Below are 18,406 nucleotides of genomic sequence, written 5' to 3'. Positions count from 1 at the left end.
AATAGCCTATCCTAATGCCACGGGGTCCCTTTACTTTGGAAACAGAAAAACTACCGGCAGAGGGTTGACGAGCTGAAGTTCACAAGTGTGGCTGATAGCTCCCAGATGGAGCACGCCAAGAAGAGCCAGGAGCTGCAGAGCGGGGTGAGTCCTGGGCTGCCCTTGTGCTGCCTGTGTGCTGTGTCATGGGCCTGGGAGCCTCCCGAGGCAGGAGCAGGTGCTGCCTACGCAGTCAGGAACCAAAGAGCTTTCTCTTAAATAGCTTTCCTCATACTCTCAGGCTGTTTCTGGGATTGGAACACCCAGTCCTCTCTGCTCTATCCAATCCATTTTTCCCCTCCAGTTATTAGAGACAGATGGAAGAATGTCAATATTCCTTAGTTCCTTTTTTTTGTCTTTCTTCTGTCTCTCACCAGAGACTCTACAATTGTGGATTCAGTAGACGCTTATCTTTGATGAGGACAACATTTGTCTATGCCTATGTGTGGGTCATGTTCATTGGAGCTCACATATAGGAGGCAGAGCAATATGGCTCCATGGATATTATTTAGAGTTCAACAATAACCAAATACCCTGTTACTGCAATCTGACTGGTCCCTCACTAGTTTCCTTTCTAAAGAAATTTGAGGGGGGCTTTGGGGCTTGACTCTAACCTGAATTGTGTCCACTGTAGTTTGTTTATGGTGTCTGGTGTGGTATGTATATATGTGTGTATATATGTGTGTGTGGATGTGTCTATTGGTGCACATTTTCCCCATGTTTTTATTAACATCAGTTAGTTATATAAAGGGGTATTCTTTCTACCTCAAAGCCACTTCCTCTGTCACTTTCTCTCATCCCTCCTCCCTAGAGTTGTTTTTCATTGACATACAATATTTGTGCTTATTTATGGGCACAGTACTACAATTTTTAAAATGTATACAGTGGATAATGATTAAGTTGGGGATAATTAATATTTCAGTCTCTTCACATATTATAATTTCTATGTGTTGGGTAACCTTAACATCCCCTTTAGTTCTTTTGAAGTATATAATAAATCATGGTCAATTCTGTTGCCTGATACACAGGATAATATTAGAACTACTTCTGGTTGTACTTTATTATCCATGATGCACTGTGTCTGTGTCTATCTCCAGCCCCTCTAAGCTCCAGTGACCTCAGTTCTGCTTTCCACTTCAATGTGGCCAATGTTTTAAGCTGCCACAAATGAATGAGATCATGTGGTATTTGTCTTTTTGTGCCTGGCTTGTTTTGTTAATGTAGTGATCTCTAGTCCCAGAGTTATGATGGACTCATCAGCCTTCCTACCCTCCAGTTCCTGACCCAGTGTTCTCTTCTAACAGGTAGCCTACAAAGCAGGAAACGAACAGTCTGTCCATCAGTACAGCATCAGCAAAGATGAGCCTCTCTTCTTGCAGGCCCGAGCCAATGCTGCTCATCTCAGTGAGGTACCCAAGGGGGAGGAGACAGCTGTGGGCTCTGCTATGCTCTATGGTCACTTGGTCACATCACCCAAGCCAACAGCCACATTGCTAGTGTCTGTACCAACTGTCTAAAAATTGCTCGCCCTGAGAGCTTCCTGTTCAGTACTTTAGTGAGAGGGGCTTACACTGGGGATCATTGTTTAGAGGGGAAGACTTCAGCTAGAGTGGCTACTCCAGGTGTGTTAGAGCTGAGCAGTAGCAGAAGAAAGTGAGTAAGAGCTCAGCCAGTGGCTGCAAACCATCTGGTTTGACCCACAGTGCTCCCATAAGGAAAACGAGGCTTGTATAGGCGCCTCACTGAGTTGTTAGGATCCATCTCTGAGCAAATAGTCATGACACACTTGGAGGAGTGGGCACACTGGTGGCTGTTGGACATGAAAGTATCCATAAGTATCCGTGAAAGCACCCATGACCCCATCTTCCTCCCTGTGTAAGGGGGGCTATTTTTGCAGCACTCTCCACTCAGCTCCCAGGTCTTGGGGTTTTAGTCTGGCAACTAGGTAAGTAGGCACTAGAAGGAGAAATAGATTGGAAGGAAGAGGGGCCTTCAGAGGAAAGATCTTGAAACTTGGAGGTGGGAGCAAAAAGGGAATGAAAGGAACAAGGAAAGATCCAAGTATCTGGAGAGACAGGAAAGAGAAAGGGGTGCAGTCACCTGCAGTGGGAGGTTGTAGATAGACACAGAGTAGACTTTACACAAATACTGTGTTGTTCAGCCTTTGGCTAGTCTTTGAGACTTCTGTAAAGATGCCTAGTATCATCAAAGCTTTTGGACTTTGATTTATGCTTCTTTTGATTGAAGTCTATATGCCTAGAGGCCTACAGACTGGAATCTAAAGGCCTGGTTGTATTCAATTACCTGAATCTAGTGCTCTTGGCTCCAGGAAAGGACATTGTCCTTGTTCCCTTTCTAGAAAGGTCAACCTAGAGTCTAACAAAAGTCTCTCAGGAAATAATCTTTTCTTTCCTAAATCCCTTCTAGAAACTATACAAGAGTAGCTGGGAAAGCCAGAAGGCAAAAGGGTTTGAGCTGCGTCTTGACTCCTTAACCTTCCTGACAGCCAAAGCTAAGAGGGACCTAGCCAGTGAGGTGAGTCAGTTCTCCACGTGGGCAAGAGATGGGATTCCTGCTGCTTTATCTGATCCAGTTCTTAATCTCAGGTTCCTTATATTCAAAACAGGGATGACAACAGTGGCTTTACAATGAGATAATCATGCAGTGCCTGTTGAGCTGCTTGCCACATACAGTTGTGAGAGTAATCATCCCAGTCCTTGTTTCACAGATAAATGATGCCTATCAATTCTATGACTTTCTTTTAAATACTGTTGCCTATTCATGGCATAGAACCCAGGCTCTAGGATAAGGTCAATTTTGGATAAAACTCTAGCTCTATCACATATGAGTGTTGTTATTTGGGGCAGATTGTTTAATCTCTCAATATCTCAGGTACCTTGCTGATAAATTGGTAATTGCCATATGGTTATGAGGAAATGGAATGATGTTTATAAGTGTTTTATAGTCCAATGAAATCTGCCATAAGTCTGATGAGGAGATGAGGGCTCTGGGCCAGCTTTGTTCCTTTCATTGAGGAAGTCCTGCTTTTAAAAAGTCACTTGATGGAGGGGCTTAGTGATGTGGATTTACATTCTGACATATCTTAAAGTCATCTGGGAACATTTTACAAACTATTCTGTGGATGCACTGTGAGCAGTGCAGGCCTGCCACATGCCTGGAAGATATCAAAATGGATGCATGCAGCTTTAAAAGTATAGCCCCAACTGTCGATGGCCACAATAATGATAAGATTGAAAAGGTTGTCACATCGTGGGACCATGTTTCAGTTTTCAAAGCCTTCCCACATTATTCTTTCTTCTGCCTCTCATTGCATTTTTAAAATCATTTTTAGGCTCATTTTTGCTCCCCATAGCCCTTGAGTTTCTTACTTGAACAGCAATTATATTTTGGATAGTCTGTGTGTGTGCGTGTGTGTGCGTGTGTGTGCGTGCACGCGTGCACATGCCAGTACTGGGGCTTGAACACAGGGACTTGGGTTCTTGCTTGACTTTATCACACAAGATTGGCATGCTATTGCTTGATCCGTGATGCTACTTCTGGTATTTTGCTGGTTAAATAAGAGTAGCTCAGATTTGTCTAGGCAAGGTAGCTTCAAACCATGATCTTTACATCCCACTCCCCCGACAACGAGCTAGGATTGCAGGTATGAGCCATCAACACCTGGCTCTGTGTCTTTTTCATTTTATTGCTACTCTTTTTAGTTACGAGGTTCTCACTATTATCCGAAATGATTCTAAGATAGCTTTCACAGAAAACAGGCCATTTAAATATATATTTAAATATATATTAAATTATATTAAATAACATTTAAAAATTATTAAATAATTAGAGGAGAAAAAAGCCTCTAACAAAATGCTAGAGGACTGATTATATAGCTAAGCTTTCAGGTAAGCTCAGAGCTTTCTAGAAGCCAAGTTGAAAAGGGAGCTAATAGGACAGTGATATTTTATTTCACCATTTGATAAAAGTATGCCAGTGGTCCAGACTCTCATTCTGCTAAGTGTGTGTCAAAAGGTGTTGTTTAACACTCCTACCTGCAGCTTGGAGCTTAACAGCTCTTCTCAGGAGCTTCTCGAGCATGGTTGTCTATTTTTCTTACTTAGGTAAAGTACAAGGAGGATTATGAGAGGTCCAGAGGGAAACTCATTGGAGCAAAGAGTGCACAGGATGATTCGCAAATGAGCCACTCACTGCAAATGTCCAAGCTGCAGAGTGAGCTGGAGTACAAAAAGGGCTTCGAGGACGCCAAATCCCAGTGCCACATCTCCCTGGACATGGTCCACCTCACACATGCCCGCCAAGCTCAGCACTTAGCCACAGACATAGGCTACAGGACGACATCCCATCACTTTACAGCTTTGCCCACAGACATGAAAGTGGAGTGGGCTAAGAAGGCATATGGCTTGCAGAGCGACGTAAGTGATATGTGTTCGTCTGTGTGCGTCCCTGTGTGCACCTGTGTCCACCTGGGTGCACCTTGTCCACCTGTGTGCACCCTTCCAGTTTATCTTAATGGGATACCTATTTCTGATTCCCAGAGTGGAGACATTTTAGCTTCCTTATGTTTTACCTTTTATTCAAACCATGTCCATTTTAAGTTCTGTACTAACCAAGAGAAAAATCACAGAGCTCCTTTTCCTTCTTGGAATTCTGAACTACAGATGTGTTCCAGGTTTCTTGTTTTAGTCACCAAGGGAATGTTGTATGTGTGACGTTTTTCACAGTGGTCAGCTGTGGGTGAGCATCACGGATAACTTGTTTGAACTCTAGCAGTTTCCATTCTTGGAAGGAGCAGCTTGCCAATTATCAACAGCATCCCTTCTCCTTCCACTGTCTATCCTCCACCTGATTCTTCATTCTTTCCTATTTAACTTTTGTTCCAGAAGGTAGATGAGTGGAAAGAGGAGGTCAACACCTGCTGGACTATTGCATGTGTGTCTGTGTGTGGGTGTGTGCATGCACGTATGTGTGTGCACACATGCATGTATCCCTTCCTGGTGGAGCTGCTTCATGATAAACAGTTGATGTGCTATTTTTTTTAAGAAATACCCATTTAAATAACTTTCCATTCAGTGGCCAGTAAAGAAATGAGAAATATCCTCTTCTTACTTCCCGCATCTCAGAGGAAGGAACAGGCACTGTGGGAAGTCTCGGATGTCTTGTGAAATTCTTTCCAGAGCTCCAGATTCCGTTAGGATTTCTCGTTTTCTTCTCTCCTGCATGTCATTTTTAAACAAGAAAATTGGTAGTACAGACAATGAGGACTTGCTTCCTAGGGAGGTAGACGGGAGTCCCTAATGAGGGCCAAGGGTGACTTAGCCCCTCCCCTTCTGCTCCCAGAGGTATTGGGTGGGGCCTAAAGCAAAGCCACTATCCAAAGGCAGGTCTCTATAATTAAAAGGGAAATTCATTTACGTTTTAGGGTCCTACCTGTGACTGGGCAGAAATGGATAAGACAAAGTGGCATCTAATTTGACTCAGCTAGCTCTGGGAGGCATCAGGAGCTGTTAATAGCCCTCTAAATGTCTGCAGCAACAATGGCCTGTCTTTTTATTTTTTTTTCTTTCCTTCTCCTTTGTCAGAACCAATACAAGGCAGACATGAAGTGGATGAAAGGCCTGGGCTGGGTCGCCACCGGGTCATTAAATGTGGAGCAGGCGAAGAAGGCAGGAGAGCTCATTAGCGAGGTGAGATTTCCTGACAGTGTGTAACAGGCCTGGCTGCATTAGGTGTGTGGCGTTTGCTGTACAGAATTAAAATAATTTCCACTCAAAAGGAGAAGCCACATGAAAGGCCTGAAAACTCAGACTCAGGCTGTAATTAGAGAGAAACCACATACCAAACACACGCCAGTAGGGGCCCATAGAACCCTGGCAAAAACAAAGTGGGTGACAAATGATATTATGAATAATAATGACAATCAAACGGAGCTCAATTGCTACCCACCAACTTACCTTTTTAATGAAGCGGCACTGGAGAGATGATGAAAAGATACATTTATTGTAGCCAGAAAGCCCGTCTACACCTTTATGCACATTTTCTTCTTCTCTTTCTGCAAAAGTGTAAACAGTTTTTGAATATTCACTAACATGGTTAGGTGGTTGGTTCTCTCTTGTGCAAAACTCGTCGCATTTCTTATTGATTGATTGAACTCCAGTGCTGTCACTCTGGCTTAGCTTTTTCACTCAGGGCTGGCACTCTACTATTTGAGTCACATTTCCACTTCCGCCTTTTTGCTGGTTAATTGGAGTCTCATGGACTTTTCTGTCCTGGCTGGCTTCGACCTTCAATCCTTAGACCTCTGCTTCCAGGATAGATAGGATTATAGGTGTGAGCCACTAGCATCCAGCTATCACTTTTTCTGTATTTAAATCCCACTCCTGTGAACTGAGAACCACCCTGGCCATATCTGAGAACATACTGCTTGTAAAAAGAGCCATTTCCTCACAATTTAGTTCAGTTTCACTGAGCAGCCTTTTTTTTTTTTTTAATGGTGTGAGGGTTTTCCTAGTCCTTCTGCTATTGGCATTCTGTGCACTCTTGCTGTGAGAGGCTGTCCTGTGTCTCCTAGGATGTTTAGCAGCATTCCTGACCTGGAGCTGCTAACAGGCCCCACTTGTGATAAGCAAAAAGGTCACAGATTGACAAATGTCCTCTAGAGGGCAGAATTGCAGCTGGGTTGGGCACCCCAGAAAACTCTCACTGACTCATGCTCACACAGAGGTCAACAAGATCAAACCACTCAAAGCCACTTCTCATCATGTCTGTTTGGGGAGGGACTTGGCTCAGAAAGCAAGTGAGCATTTGTCTTCATAGTAGACTGATCTTTCTGGACTTTCCTGGACAGAGAGGATTCCTTAATGGTCATTGCTCCTGAAGACTTCAGCTTTGGCGCTGAGCCTCCTGGGAGCTTTGTCTAGGAGATTTTCTTACTGAATAATCATCAAAAAAGAATGACATCTGTGTTGTGTTTTTTTCTTTTTTCCAAACATAACTTCTCCGCACTGTTGTTTTCTGATTGAACAGCTTTCTAGTCACCTGACACACGGCAGAGCTGATCACAAAGTGTTCTCACTCTGATTGGCCTAATATTCAGACAAGTTAGTTAACACTTACCTCAGAGGTCCCAGAGAACTCTGTGAAGACAGTACTGCCCTAAGTTGTTTAGTCTAAATAAAGGAAAGGTCATCTTCAGAGGATGAATATGAAAAACTTATGGGAATACGTATTTAAGGCAGAGGATTCAAGCCCTCAATATGGGAAATGAAGAATAACAATGAATAATAATAATGTTCTATACATCATCCAGCCTTCAAACTTATCCCCTCTGTATGCTAAAGTCTTGAAAGCCAAGAGATCTTTGGGGACCATGTACCCCACAGTGGTTTTAATTTGCAAATCTATTGTATAATCCTGCTCAAGAAATTTGCTTATCTTTCTTGATCTTCTTGTCTCAGGCCAGTCCTCAAATTTTAGTGAATAAAGGAAGGTATCTTTTAGCATTTTGTCTAACAATCTCATTATAGACTGACATATTTCTAGGGTAGTGTCAAAGTGAGCTGACTTTTTGCACTTCAGAGTACATATTAGGTATGTGAAAGACCCACAAAAGCATCTAGGCACACGTGTGTGTGTGCATGCATGTGTGTACACGCTCACACACACATTGTGAAGCAGAAGCCATCACACCTACCATGTAAAGGACAAAGCAGTGGGTATTTTCAGTCCTGAAGGTTATATTGTCTCTGTTATAATTAGCTAGAAAATGACTACAGACAATAGTAAATCAAATGAGTATGGCTGTGTTCTAATTTGGCTACATGGAAGATGCATCTAACCTAATATAGTGCACAAAAATCCAACTAGATAAATAAGTGTATGTCATAAAATAATTGCTTGATTTGGGAAAACATAAACTCCACAGTTTCGTTAAGGCAATTATCATTTTGGTTCCCTGGAAATGCTTTACGATTTAAAAGGGGAATTTATTAGCTGTGTGGCTTGTGCCTATAAATCCTAGCTACTCAGGACAGGACGCTGAGATCTGAGGATCAAGGTTCAACGCCAGCTGGGGCAGGAAATTTGATAAGATTCTTGTCTCCAGTTAATCACCAAAAAGCTGGAAGTGGAAGTGGAGGTATTACTCATGTGGTAGAGTGCCAGTCTTGAATGACAAAGCCAAGGGACAGTGCCCAGGCCTTGAATTCAAGCCCTATTGCCCACATACACAAAGGGAATTAATTTAAGCATGATTTTCAGAACTCTGAAAAATAGAATATTAAGATCTTTGCCAATATTTATTATTTCATAGATTTTTGTTTGTTTTCTTGTCTGCCAACCTCTAGAATGACTCCTTGCAATAACAGTGTCCTTTTTCTTGTTATTTTCAAGAATTAGTACATATATGCTAACTGAACTAGGCTCTGGAGTGGGTGGCCAGTGTACACTCTCTGAATGTTAAATACAATGGTTTTGACTGTGATAAAAATCTACCACATCCTTTTGTGGAAGGAAAATAGAGAGCTTCAATGGACAAATGTAACTATGAATGTGCTTTCTTGCTTAGAAGAGCCAAACTAAGATATGTAAACAACTGTGCCGCAGCATTTGAAGCCTATAAAAAAGAATCCTCTCCTAAGTGTGATCCTACAGTATTTTACCTAATTTTGAGATGTTGTCTTTGCACCAGGTAGAAATACTTTAATGTTAATTGACATAAGGTTATTCTTAAATTGAAACAAATATTAACCTGAAGGCACCTAGGATATAAAGATGGAGGAAGCAGAATAATTATTATGTTCACAAATTCACTCTAATCTCAAGCAACCTATGATTTTCTCTTTCAAATGGCATGAAAGAGCAGCACAAAATTCACAGCTTTGATCTTTCCCTGCTCAACAGAAGAAGTACCGTCAGCATCCAGATGCTTTGAAGTTTACCAGTATTAAAGACACTCCGGAGATGGTCCAGGCCAGAATTAGTTATACCCAAGCAGTGGACGTGAGTGATAATGTATATACATTATGACTCTAAGAGTGGCTCTTCTTTCAACAGCGCGATTGAAGCGGAGGGGTTCTTGGGCTTGCTCCTTCTGTCGTCCTGAGGATGAAGGGGCTCCTCATCCTTTATGAGGCTCCCCTTAGCAGGGATGCTGCCTCATTAGGATGCAAATGGGGCGTTCCTGCACTTAGGATGCCAAGTGGGGCTCCGCACCCCACTGCCCCATGATGCTCTTCTTCTTTCCATTTGCATGTCTCATGGATTTGTCTGTAGCCAGGCCTTTTTCCCCTTCTCCCTTTTGTTTGAAAGGGTTGTATTCAGAACTGGAACTTTGGGAAGAATCTTGCTAATTGGAATACTGATGCCATGCTTTGGAGTCTAGCTGGGGGTGTGTGCAGGGGAGATGGGAAATGGGAACCCAGGATAGAAAGGTTTGAAAATGAGTTGATCTGTAGACATTATTGTGACTTGCTAGCCATTTCCTATATTCTGTGGAATACAGGGAACCAAGATTTGACCCTTGGACCTTCCAGCACTGAATTATAGAGATTGAATAGACTAGTGCTCACGTATAAAAATTCATTTGAGAACATGGATTAGCTCTGTTCGGCTGACTGTGCTGAGAGCAGTCCATGGATCTTCCTATAAGGCAGATGTGGTTTTAAACATTTTCAAACCAAATCTTAAATTGAATCCTCTTTGTACATCTACTTCAAGATAATAATATTTATAATAATAATGACTATTATTATTAATATCCAAGCCATTCAGGTTACCAAAAAGAAAAAGTTACAAACCTTAGGATGAGGATTTCTAAATTCCTTCCCTGACTTCCAGCAAATTCTGTCGGCTGTGCTTTATGCCATGGACGTTCCAAAAAGGCCTGTCAGAATATTCGATGTGAGGATTCACAAGCATATAATATAAGAATGTATGATTTTGTAATTAATCAGTGCAACAGAATCAGATTGAATTCTGAGAAATATAGATGGTCACACAAGAATTTCTTGGCAAGAAAACAATATTTGTTTTGTCCTTTACCCTTAGTCAACTCTAGGGGGCACTGCTGTGATACGTAGAAACTTGGACATATCTGATAAGATTTGGGATGGAAAAGCTAGGTTGAGAAACTTCATTTTGGTGACTAATATCAACTCCATGTGTCATTGAAAATGACTAGGATATTAGAAGCGCCAAGCCAGAGTTCTAGGTAAAGAGTTCTACCTAGAGACATTGATAAGGCAAGAACCGTGGGGAAGGGGGAAGGAATGAGGATGGAGGTGGACACTAAGGGATCTCACTTCCAGGAGCCATCTCTTTGTGTGCCCTCTGCAGCCCACTGACCTCCCACAGCTTGTAGCTAATAATCACATGACACCATGGGATGTAGGCCTTGATTCCTCCTCTGACGCTTGTCTCAGAACAAAACAGGCGGGATGGGAAGGGGAAACAAAGGAGGAGGCAACAATGCTTGATAAGAAATGTACTCATTATCTTGCCCATGTAATTGTAACCCCTCTGTACAGTATTTTCACAATAAAAAAAGAATAGAAAAGGAAAAAAAAAAAGAACAAAACAGGCATGGAGTGTTAAGGGAGGAATGTTCCATCCTGCCCTATTCTGAGCTGGAAAATCGAGCTGGGGAGAGAATGATGTGCATGTCACTGGGCTAGGAAGTCTGGGTGGATGCAGGGTGCAGCGATCATGTCTACAATTACATTCCATCCAGAGCCCCTTCATCTCTGTTGTGCATGGAAAAGACTCTGGGGCTAATGCAAAACTCTCTCCACCCACAGAGGCTTTACAGGGAACAAGGAGAAAACATAAAGCATCATTACACACAGACTGCTGACCTGCCTGAGGTTTTGCTGGCCAAGCTGAATGCCATGAACATCAGTGAGGTGAGGCTCGTTGGATACTGGTATCCATGACCGGAGGTCAGGCATACCTTCATGGTGCTTTGTGCTCAACAGATCTATCAATTGGGTAACTGCTCGGCTGTTGCCATGTACAAATGTGAGATTGTTTTGAATCAGGAGACTTACATGATCATTTTCATTGGGCCCTGCCAATGATGTAGCTGAAGAGTAAAGCTTATTGGAAAAAGTGAGGCTTGGAAAGCCATCCATCTTAGTATTATGGGTCAAGGGCCTAAATAAAGCCGAGTATTCCCAGGGCCTATGCCAAGGAGATACTGGGGTGGGGAAGAGACTGACCTCTCCTTTCCATAATCTATCCCTATCTCCTGTCCTCTGATAGAGACATTGCTTTCATTTAGCTTGCACAAAAATCTATGCAAATGCAGCCTTATGTCTCCTTGGTCCAATCAGCTTGTTGCTCAGAAAGCTTTGACTGTGTCTGACTCCAAAGACTTTGCTTTTAACAGCTTCCCTCTCTTGGCTTAGCTTGCCAACTTGTAGATAATTTGTTCTAAGCCACAGTGATCTCTAACCACAGTTGGGGTTTGGGAATAGGGGCTGGGAAGGGCTAGGGAAGGGATAGAAACCTACAACAAACCAGGCTTCTATTTTGGCAGAACAGCGATTAGGAAAACAGTAGGTCATATGAAGGTCTTGATTTGTACACATCTTCCTGCCAGACTCGTTATAAGGAATCCTGGAGCAAACTTCGAGACGGTGGATATAAGCTGAGGTTGGATGCCATTCCGTTCCAGGCAGCAAAGGCTTCTGGGGAAATCATAAGTGATGTGAGCCTACAACACTGTGACACACGTTTAATCCAAACCAGTTTTCAGTTCTGTTGCCTCTAACCTCTGCCTTCTTTTGCCTGTGGATAATATCCTTTCCTCTCTGAACTGACTGTGTTGGGGCAATCAGATAATGACCAGTGAGAAAGAACATAGCTTATGACAACAACAACAACAAAAATCCCTAACCTAGGGTACAAAGCCAGATGCTGGACTATAAACATGGCCCCCGGGCAGATGAAATGTACCCTCTACCACGAGTTTTCACAAAGCCAGTCTGTGTGAAGAGACAGTTAATAATACGTGCACCTTCTTCCAGCCTGGGCCGCCCAAGTGCTAATACGTCCTGCCATTTCAAGCCTGAGCCCTTTAGTCATTGGGAGTCTTGCATATGAAAGAATAGACCTTTTTGACAACTCCCGTGCGTTTTCTTTTAACTCACCCAGTTACTGTCAAAAAGAACAAAACATTTTTCACCCAATACCCACCTCTTCCATTCCCCATGCCTTGTCCCTGAGCTGTTACTCTCTCTCTCTCTCTCTGTCTCTCCTCTCTTTCCCTTTAGTACAAATACAAAGAAGCATTTGAGAGATTGAAAGGACAGATGCTCGGCTCCCGGAGCTTGGAGGATGATCTCAGCCTTGTACATTCAGTGCACGCGACCTCTCTACAGAGCAATGTAAGTGTGAAGAAAGGGCCCAGGAACGCTGCGGCCCATCTAACAATGCTGGTGGCTCAGCCAGTGAAGGCTGTCTGTCCTGCTGAAGGAGGTTGTTGGTTCTGGGCATTCTTTGATTTAAACTAGTGGTTACCAGTGGAGGTAGTATTGTGGGCTAGATGTGGCTTGCAGAGATACTGTGTTTGGTCTGTCAAGTGAATTCATTGCAAATATTTACATGTGAAAAATTGTAAAAATTCTAGACTTCTTGCCAGAAGTTCACCTGGATTCTAAAAGGCGGCAGTTGGTAACATGCTCACCAACAGCTTAGTTTATGTTTTGTGGGTTTTTTTTCTCTTTCTGTCCTGGGCAACAAACCTCTAAGTGGGGGGTTGGACATGAATTGTCACAGCTTTGTGTTAGAAGTGAGGGCAGGATTAACAGAGATGGGAGTGGGAGGTTAGGACGGAGTGGCTGGAGCGCCAAGGGGGTGATGGGCAGGATGGAGGAGGTAGAGCAGAGTCCTCTGTGGGTGTCACAGACCTCTAAGCAGATTCTCCAAGGGCTGTGTGGAGCTGGAAGCCTGGAAAGGGCGTCCTCTTCTTGCAGTTGAAAATATGCAGCTCTCAGGACTGGCGCTACAAACTCCCCATTCCCACTCCCTGCTTCTGCTCCCAGATTAACTTGGACTTGGCCTATTTGACTACTTTTTTCCTCACCTAGAGTAAGAGGAGAATCCAAAGATAGACTGGATAGAGAATGAGTTTCCACTGAAAAAATGATGCATTAAAGAAACAAGCAAAGGAACCACTGGTGCTGTGTCTGGATGTTGTATCTAGCCCTCGGATGTCTCTATTTTCCTCTAGCTCTTCTTTAGCTAGGCCAGTGACCTCCAAGAGCTGGGAGGGGGTGGAGCAGAGGTGATTGTCAGGAGCGAGAGTCCAGTCCTGCTGCTTTGGCCAATTCCTACAAGAAAGGAGCATTCCCTTCCAGGCACTAGCCCTAGCCAGGAGCATCCCCCAGTCTGTCCTGGGAATATTGCATGACAGTTGCTCTCCCGTAATGTCCTGTTGCAAATAGTAGCTTTGAAATAGCTATTGTTGATCCATCTTCCCCTCTAGGTGAACTACAAGAAAGGCTTTGAACACTCCAAGGCACACTTCCATCTGCCACTGGATATGGTAACCCTGGTGCATGCCAAGAAGGCTCAGGCCTTGGCCAGCGACCAGGATTACAGACATCCACTCCCCCAGTATACATCTTTGGCAGAAGACCTGAGGCTAAGCTGTGCCAAGAAAGCTCATAAGTTGCAAAGTGAGGTAAGGAGGCCTGGCCTTTCCCTTAAGGCCCGTTTTCCTGTGTCTTTGACCATGGGGCAGTGGCCCACAAGCTCCTGTTGGCTTTGGGAAGCCTCCATAGATTGGGAATCTGGAGCATGAATTTTCTCTTGGAACTCAGCTGGAGAGTGCCTATGTAGCTCTAATATATGTAAAAAATCCAATAGCAAAATGACTGAGGGTTTGTGCAGAATTGCAAGCCTCATGTATCTACTATACTTTGAATCCCACAATAACCCTAAATTGTTAGTCTTTATCGCCACCATTCAGAGACATTACCATGTAGGTGACAAATGGTTGTTCACACTGGTGGTTTTGCCTCTGGCTTCAGGTTAGGTGGGGGTCGCACGTCCTTCCTGAGTTCCTTTCTCCTCTTCTCAGGAGGGCTATGGAGATGCTGTTCAGAGCCTGTACCTCAAAGTCACCCACTTTGGGGAGAGCAGAGCTCAGGTAGGGTGATAACCTAGGAAATCAGGCCCCAGAGTTCCTCCCTGGGTCCTTTGGAGGTATCTTCAGGCCCTCTGGCCTGCGTGTCCAGCTTTTGATGGCTGTCCTCTGTGTCAAGAAGCATTGGAGGAAGTCCTTATGCTCAGAAAAAAATCCTCACATTCTCCCAAAGGCAGCAGCATCCTGTTTGGTACTTACCATGCCACACACCCTGCTAGGACACATGCAAGTAATGGGCTTGTATAGAGAAGTAGAACACAGCACAGGTAACTTCCTAGTTCAGCAGTGCCTGTAAGCTGGAATTTTCTGTGTGTGTATAGCATTTGCTGAGTGACACCAACTGTCGGGAACCCGAGAGCAGCGGTAGGAACCAGGGAGCTGCCATACTCACTGGGGCCCGATTAACCCCTGCCCAGAGCTCTCATCTGCTCTGTCTGGCTCAGTGATGGCAATTGGAAGGCAGCATGCCCAGGGGGTGTCTTGCTGGCTGAGGGGACTGAATTTGGGGACTCTTTAAAGTGTCAGCTCAAATCATTCAGGCCCATGCACTCAACGCCTATCCACATAGATCCAGACAGGTCTTTGCCAGATTACTTGGATTCATGCATTAGCTTTTTTTCCTAACCCATGATTAATTAATAGCACCCGCTGTGCTGGTTTTTGTTTTAGAAGACCTGCTAAAAACATTTGCACATTTCTCCCCAAGACACCTGACTTTCTAACCACAATCCGCTTCAGTATTTATTGTTTTATAGCCCACATTAAAATAAAACTCTGTCTAAGCATTCCTAGGACAGCTACACTGAAAGACGTGGCAGAACTATTTGGACCTACATTTTTTTTCCCCTACTGAACATTTACTACATAGTATATATAGTATAGAATATCTGGGACCCTGAGTCATGATGCTCTCAGGTGATGCTCTGTGACCTCCAGCTTCTCTTTACTTACTTGCTGTAAGAGTTTGGCATTTCTGATTCTTGGTATTGCTCCTTATAGAATCTGTACCGTTCAGACCTGAACTTTATGCGGGGAGTCGCCTGTGTTGTTCCTGGCACATTAGAGATTGAAGGGAGAAAGAAAGCCTCAGAGCTCATCAGTGAGGTAAGGGGTCCCTGGAGCACGAGACGGGGGTAGCAGATGTTATAAAACCACAGGTCTGCTTTCTTCTGCAAAAACCAGTTGCAGGTGAAGTTGTAGCAAAACCTCTGTGCCTTGATTTAAAAAAAAAAAAAAAAAAACTGGATTCTCCAAATTCAGAGTGGATGCCATTTAAGTCACCTTTGTGAGTCAGGCACTGGTTGGTGACTCACATCTGTAATCCTAGCTACTCCAGATGGCTGACCAGAGGACTGTAGTTCAGGGCCAACCAACTATTGGTTGTAGAGGAGTACGTAATGGAGTGCTGCTACTGGAGGAGGCATAAATCTTAAAAAATCATCTGGGTTGGTCAGGGCAAAAAGCAAAATCTTATCTCAGAACAAAAAAGGGTTGGAAGCATGGCTCAAGCGGTAGAGCGCCAGCCTAACAAACCCCAAGTTAGAATCCCATACCACAAACCTTTTGGTGCGGATTATAGTCACAGTTGTTTCCTCTATCAACATAGAAGAATTCTTCACCACTGATAAGATGTGCCTTCCTTACGTCCATTTGAAGAGAGGCCCTGTGGCACAATGCCAAGCAGACAGCTTTGGAAGCCATCAGAAATTGAAATTCCAGGCCAGAGCTCATTTGCTGTGTAACCTCAGGCCCGTGATCTGCCCTCTCTGGGCCTTGGCTTCTTAGCAAGTCAAATGAGGATATTCCAAGCATCCCTATTCGGTTTTATAAGGATTAGCATTACCCTAAGTCCAGCTGTGTTTGAAATCACTACAATAAATACACTTCGTGATTTTCTTTTTTGAGGGGGAGAGGCATAAAAATACATAAGTCTCAAAATTCTGAGCATTCTTCTGACCTCCTGCGTAACCTTACTCTGTCCTGGGGGGGGGGGGGGGGCCGGCGGCGGGGAAGAGGACTGCTGTGCCTGGCAGCTACAGGGACAGGGGCTGTAACGGGAACACAGGGTGTAAAAGATGACAGCCTGTGAGCCCAGGTGGGCAGACTGTGTGTGTGCTATGTGTTCTTAGTTTCTACCCCTGCTCTGCTTTGTTGGTGTTGTCTCTATAGCAAGGCTTTCTGAAAGTATGATGCATATCAGAACCCAGTTTGGAGCTTTTAAAAACTAAAACAACATAGAGACCTGGATCATCCTGGTGGTTCTGAGTCCTGGTCTCCGGGGCAGGGCAATGCATGTGTTCCATAAAGTTGCATAGTCATTGGTGTGTGCCCTTAAAACACCTCGCTCTCCATTCAGGAGCAATCTGCAACCCTGAGTAGTCATATCCACTCCCATGGCACAGCACCAGCTCCCCCTCCCCGAGGCCGAGCATCTAATCCAGCCTGCATTGTGTCCACCCCTCTCCAACTCTACCCCAATGAGTTCTGAGGACCAGAGCAGGGGATGATGGGCCATTGGATTCTGGAGGGACAGATGGGCAGCCCATGTGGAAAGAGGCATTAACTCGTTCGAAAAGGATCAGTTCCTTTCTGTTCTTGCTCCTGATGGAGCCATCTTCTTTTCTTGTGTGTGAATTCAGAGGAACTACCGTCAGCATCCTGGATCATTCAAGTACACAGCGGTGACAGATACTCCCAACCTCCTGCATGCCAAGTTCAGCAGCCAGATTACCAATGAGGTAAAAAATAATCCTCTGATGGCTTTTAACACACTGCTGGATGGTTAAACACATGAATGTTTGTGGGCTGTGAATGGGGGAAGAAAAGAGTTTGAGCATTTGTGTAGAAGTTTGGAAAGAAAGAAACATTATGGCAAAGAACCTACGTATCTTGCAGAGAGAAAGGAAGGTTGGTGGAAATCAGATTTCATCTGCACTGGTTGGTATCTCTAACAGAGGCAGCCATGTTAGCACCCCCTGGAAGCATCATGGAAATGCCTGTTCCCCTACCCCCAACTTGTCCTAGAATGACTGAATCCAATGGATCATTTAACAAGGCTTTCAGATAATTCTTTCCCATATTAAATCTGAGGTGAGCTCGTTTATAATTCATTAACTCTAGGCAAACATTGACTAAGAGTTGATATTGATGTGCCAATGGTTATTAGAGGGAAGGCTTGTGAACAGTTCTAAGTATGGAGTTTGGCTTCGTGGCCTCCTCCTGTCACTCACTGTTTATCAGATTCATGTTTTCCTGTCCCTGGTCCCTGGAAAAGGTAAGATGCAGGGAAGGAAAGTGTCTCATGCTGTGACACCATCTTTGTCTCCCCATTGCTTCTACTCCTCCTTAGAAAGCCCACATATGATCTTGGAATAGGTGAGCCTGAGGTGATGTAAATACATAATTTTCTTTCCTTTTTTGTGGTGGTGGTGGCTTTGTTGTGTTTGTTTTTGTGCCATTACTAGGGCTTGAAATCAGTGCCTGGGTGTTGTCCCTTAGCTTTATTCACTCAAAGCTGGTACCCTAACCTGTGAAGCACAACTCTACTCCTGGTATTTTGCTGCTTCATTGGCTGAGTTTCGTGGGACTTTTCTGCCTGGGCTAGCTTTGAACTGTGATCATCAGATCTCAGCTTTCCACATAGCTAGGATTGCAAGTTTGAGCTACCAACACCTGGCAACTCCAACTTTTAGAAGTTAGGAGGCGATTTGCCCATTTATACTACTAGTTTCCACATTACCTACATCCAAAAGTTAGAAATGGCAACTGAAAGAAGTCCAAAGAGATGGGATTCATGACCTTAGACAAAACTGTTACCAGTGTACAGTGGTTATTTAACCTTTCTTTCTTCCTTTGTGTCCTGAATGCTGCAGAGTGACCAGGCCTTTGAGAGGGCCTCTGGCCTTGGAGAGAAGCCACCAAGCATAGCCTTGTACCTCACTGTGAGGACTGGTGCTTTGGTAGCAGAGCCCCAGGGGTCCTGGCTGACTACCCTGAGGAAAGCACTCAGGGAAGTTAGAGGAGGATACTGGGCAGTGCTGGCTGGTGCTTCTTCCGTCAGACAGGAGATCTCCTACATTTTCCAGATCTTAATGCCTTGTGCTGTGCTGTCAAATAAAAGGCCACCAACAATTGAATTTATTTGTAGTTTCTCAGCCTTTTTTTTTTTTTTTTTGCCAGTTCCAGGGCTTGAACTCT

At 44.0% G+C, this 18,406-nt stretch overlaps 1 protein-coding gene across 2 annotated transcripts in view; it reads left to right on the top strand.

Moving 5' to 3' along the window:
- Positions 1-18,406, top strand: part of Nrap (nebulin related anchoring protein) — a 68,772-nt gene that overhangs the window by 33,959 nt on the left and 16,407 nt on the right. For both annotated transcript variants that reach the window (XM_069988046.1, XM_069988045.1), the window contains exons 21-32: positions 46-144; positions 1,344-1,448; positions 2,467-2,574; positions 4,164-4,475; positions 5,643-5,747; positions 8,962-9,060; positions 10,857-10,961; positions 11,660-11,767; positions 12,333-12,446; positions 13,547-13,744; positions 15,209-15,313; positions 16,849-16,947. In XM_069988046.1, coding sequence (XP_069844147.1) covers positions 46-144; positions 1,344-1,448; positions 2,467-2,574; positions 4,164-4,475; positions 5,643-5,747; positions 8,962-9,060; positions 10,857-10,961; positions 11,660-11,767; positions 12,333-12,446; positions 13,547-13,744; positions 15,209-15,313; positions 16,849-16,947 — 1,557 coding nt within the window. The remainder of the gene's footprint in view (positions 1-45; positions 145-1,343; positions 1,449-2,466; positions 2,575-4,163; positions 4,476-5,642; positions 5,748-8,961; positions 9,061-10,856; positions 10,962-11,659; positions 11,768-12,332; positions 12,447-13,546; positions 13,745-15,208; positions 15,314-16,848; positions 16,948-18,406) is intronic.

Source organism: Dipodomys merriami, unplaced genomic scaffold (assembly GCF_024711535.1).
Source record: "Dipodomys merriami isolate MVZ:Mamm:240054 unplaced genomic scaffold, mDipMer1.0.p SCAF_35, whole genome shotgun sequence".
NCBI classification, from domain to species: domain Eukaryota; kingdom Metazoa; phylum Chordata; class Mammalia; order Rodentia; family Heteromyidae; genus Dipodomys; species Dipodomys merriami.
Note: the sequence above shows the minus strand (reverse complement) of the source record. Positions and strands in the feature narration are given on the sequence as shown.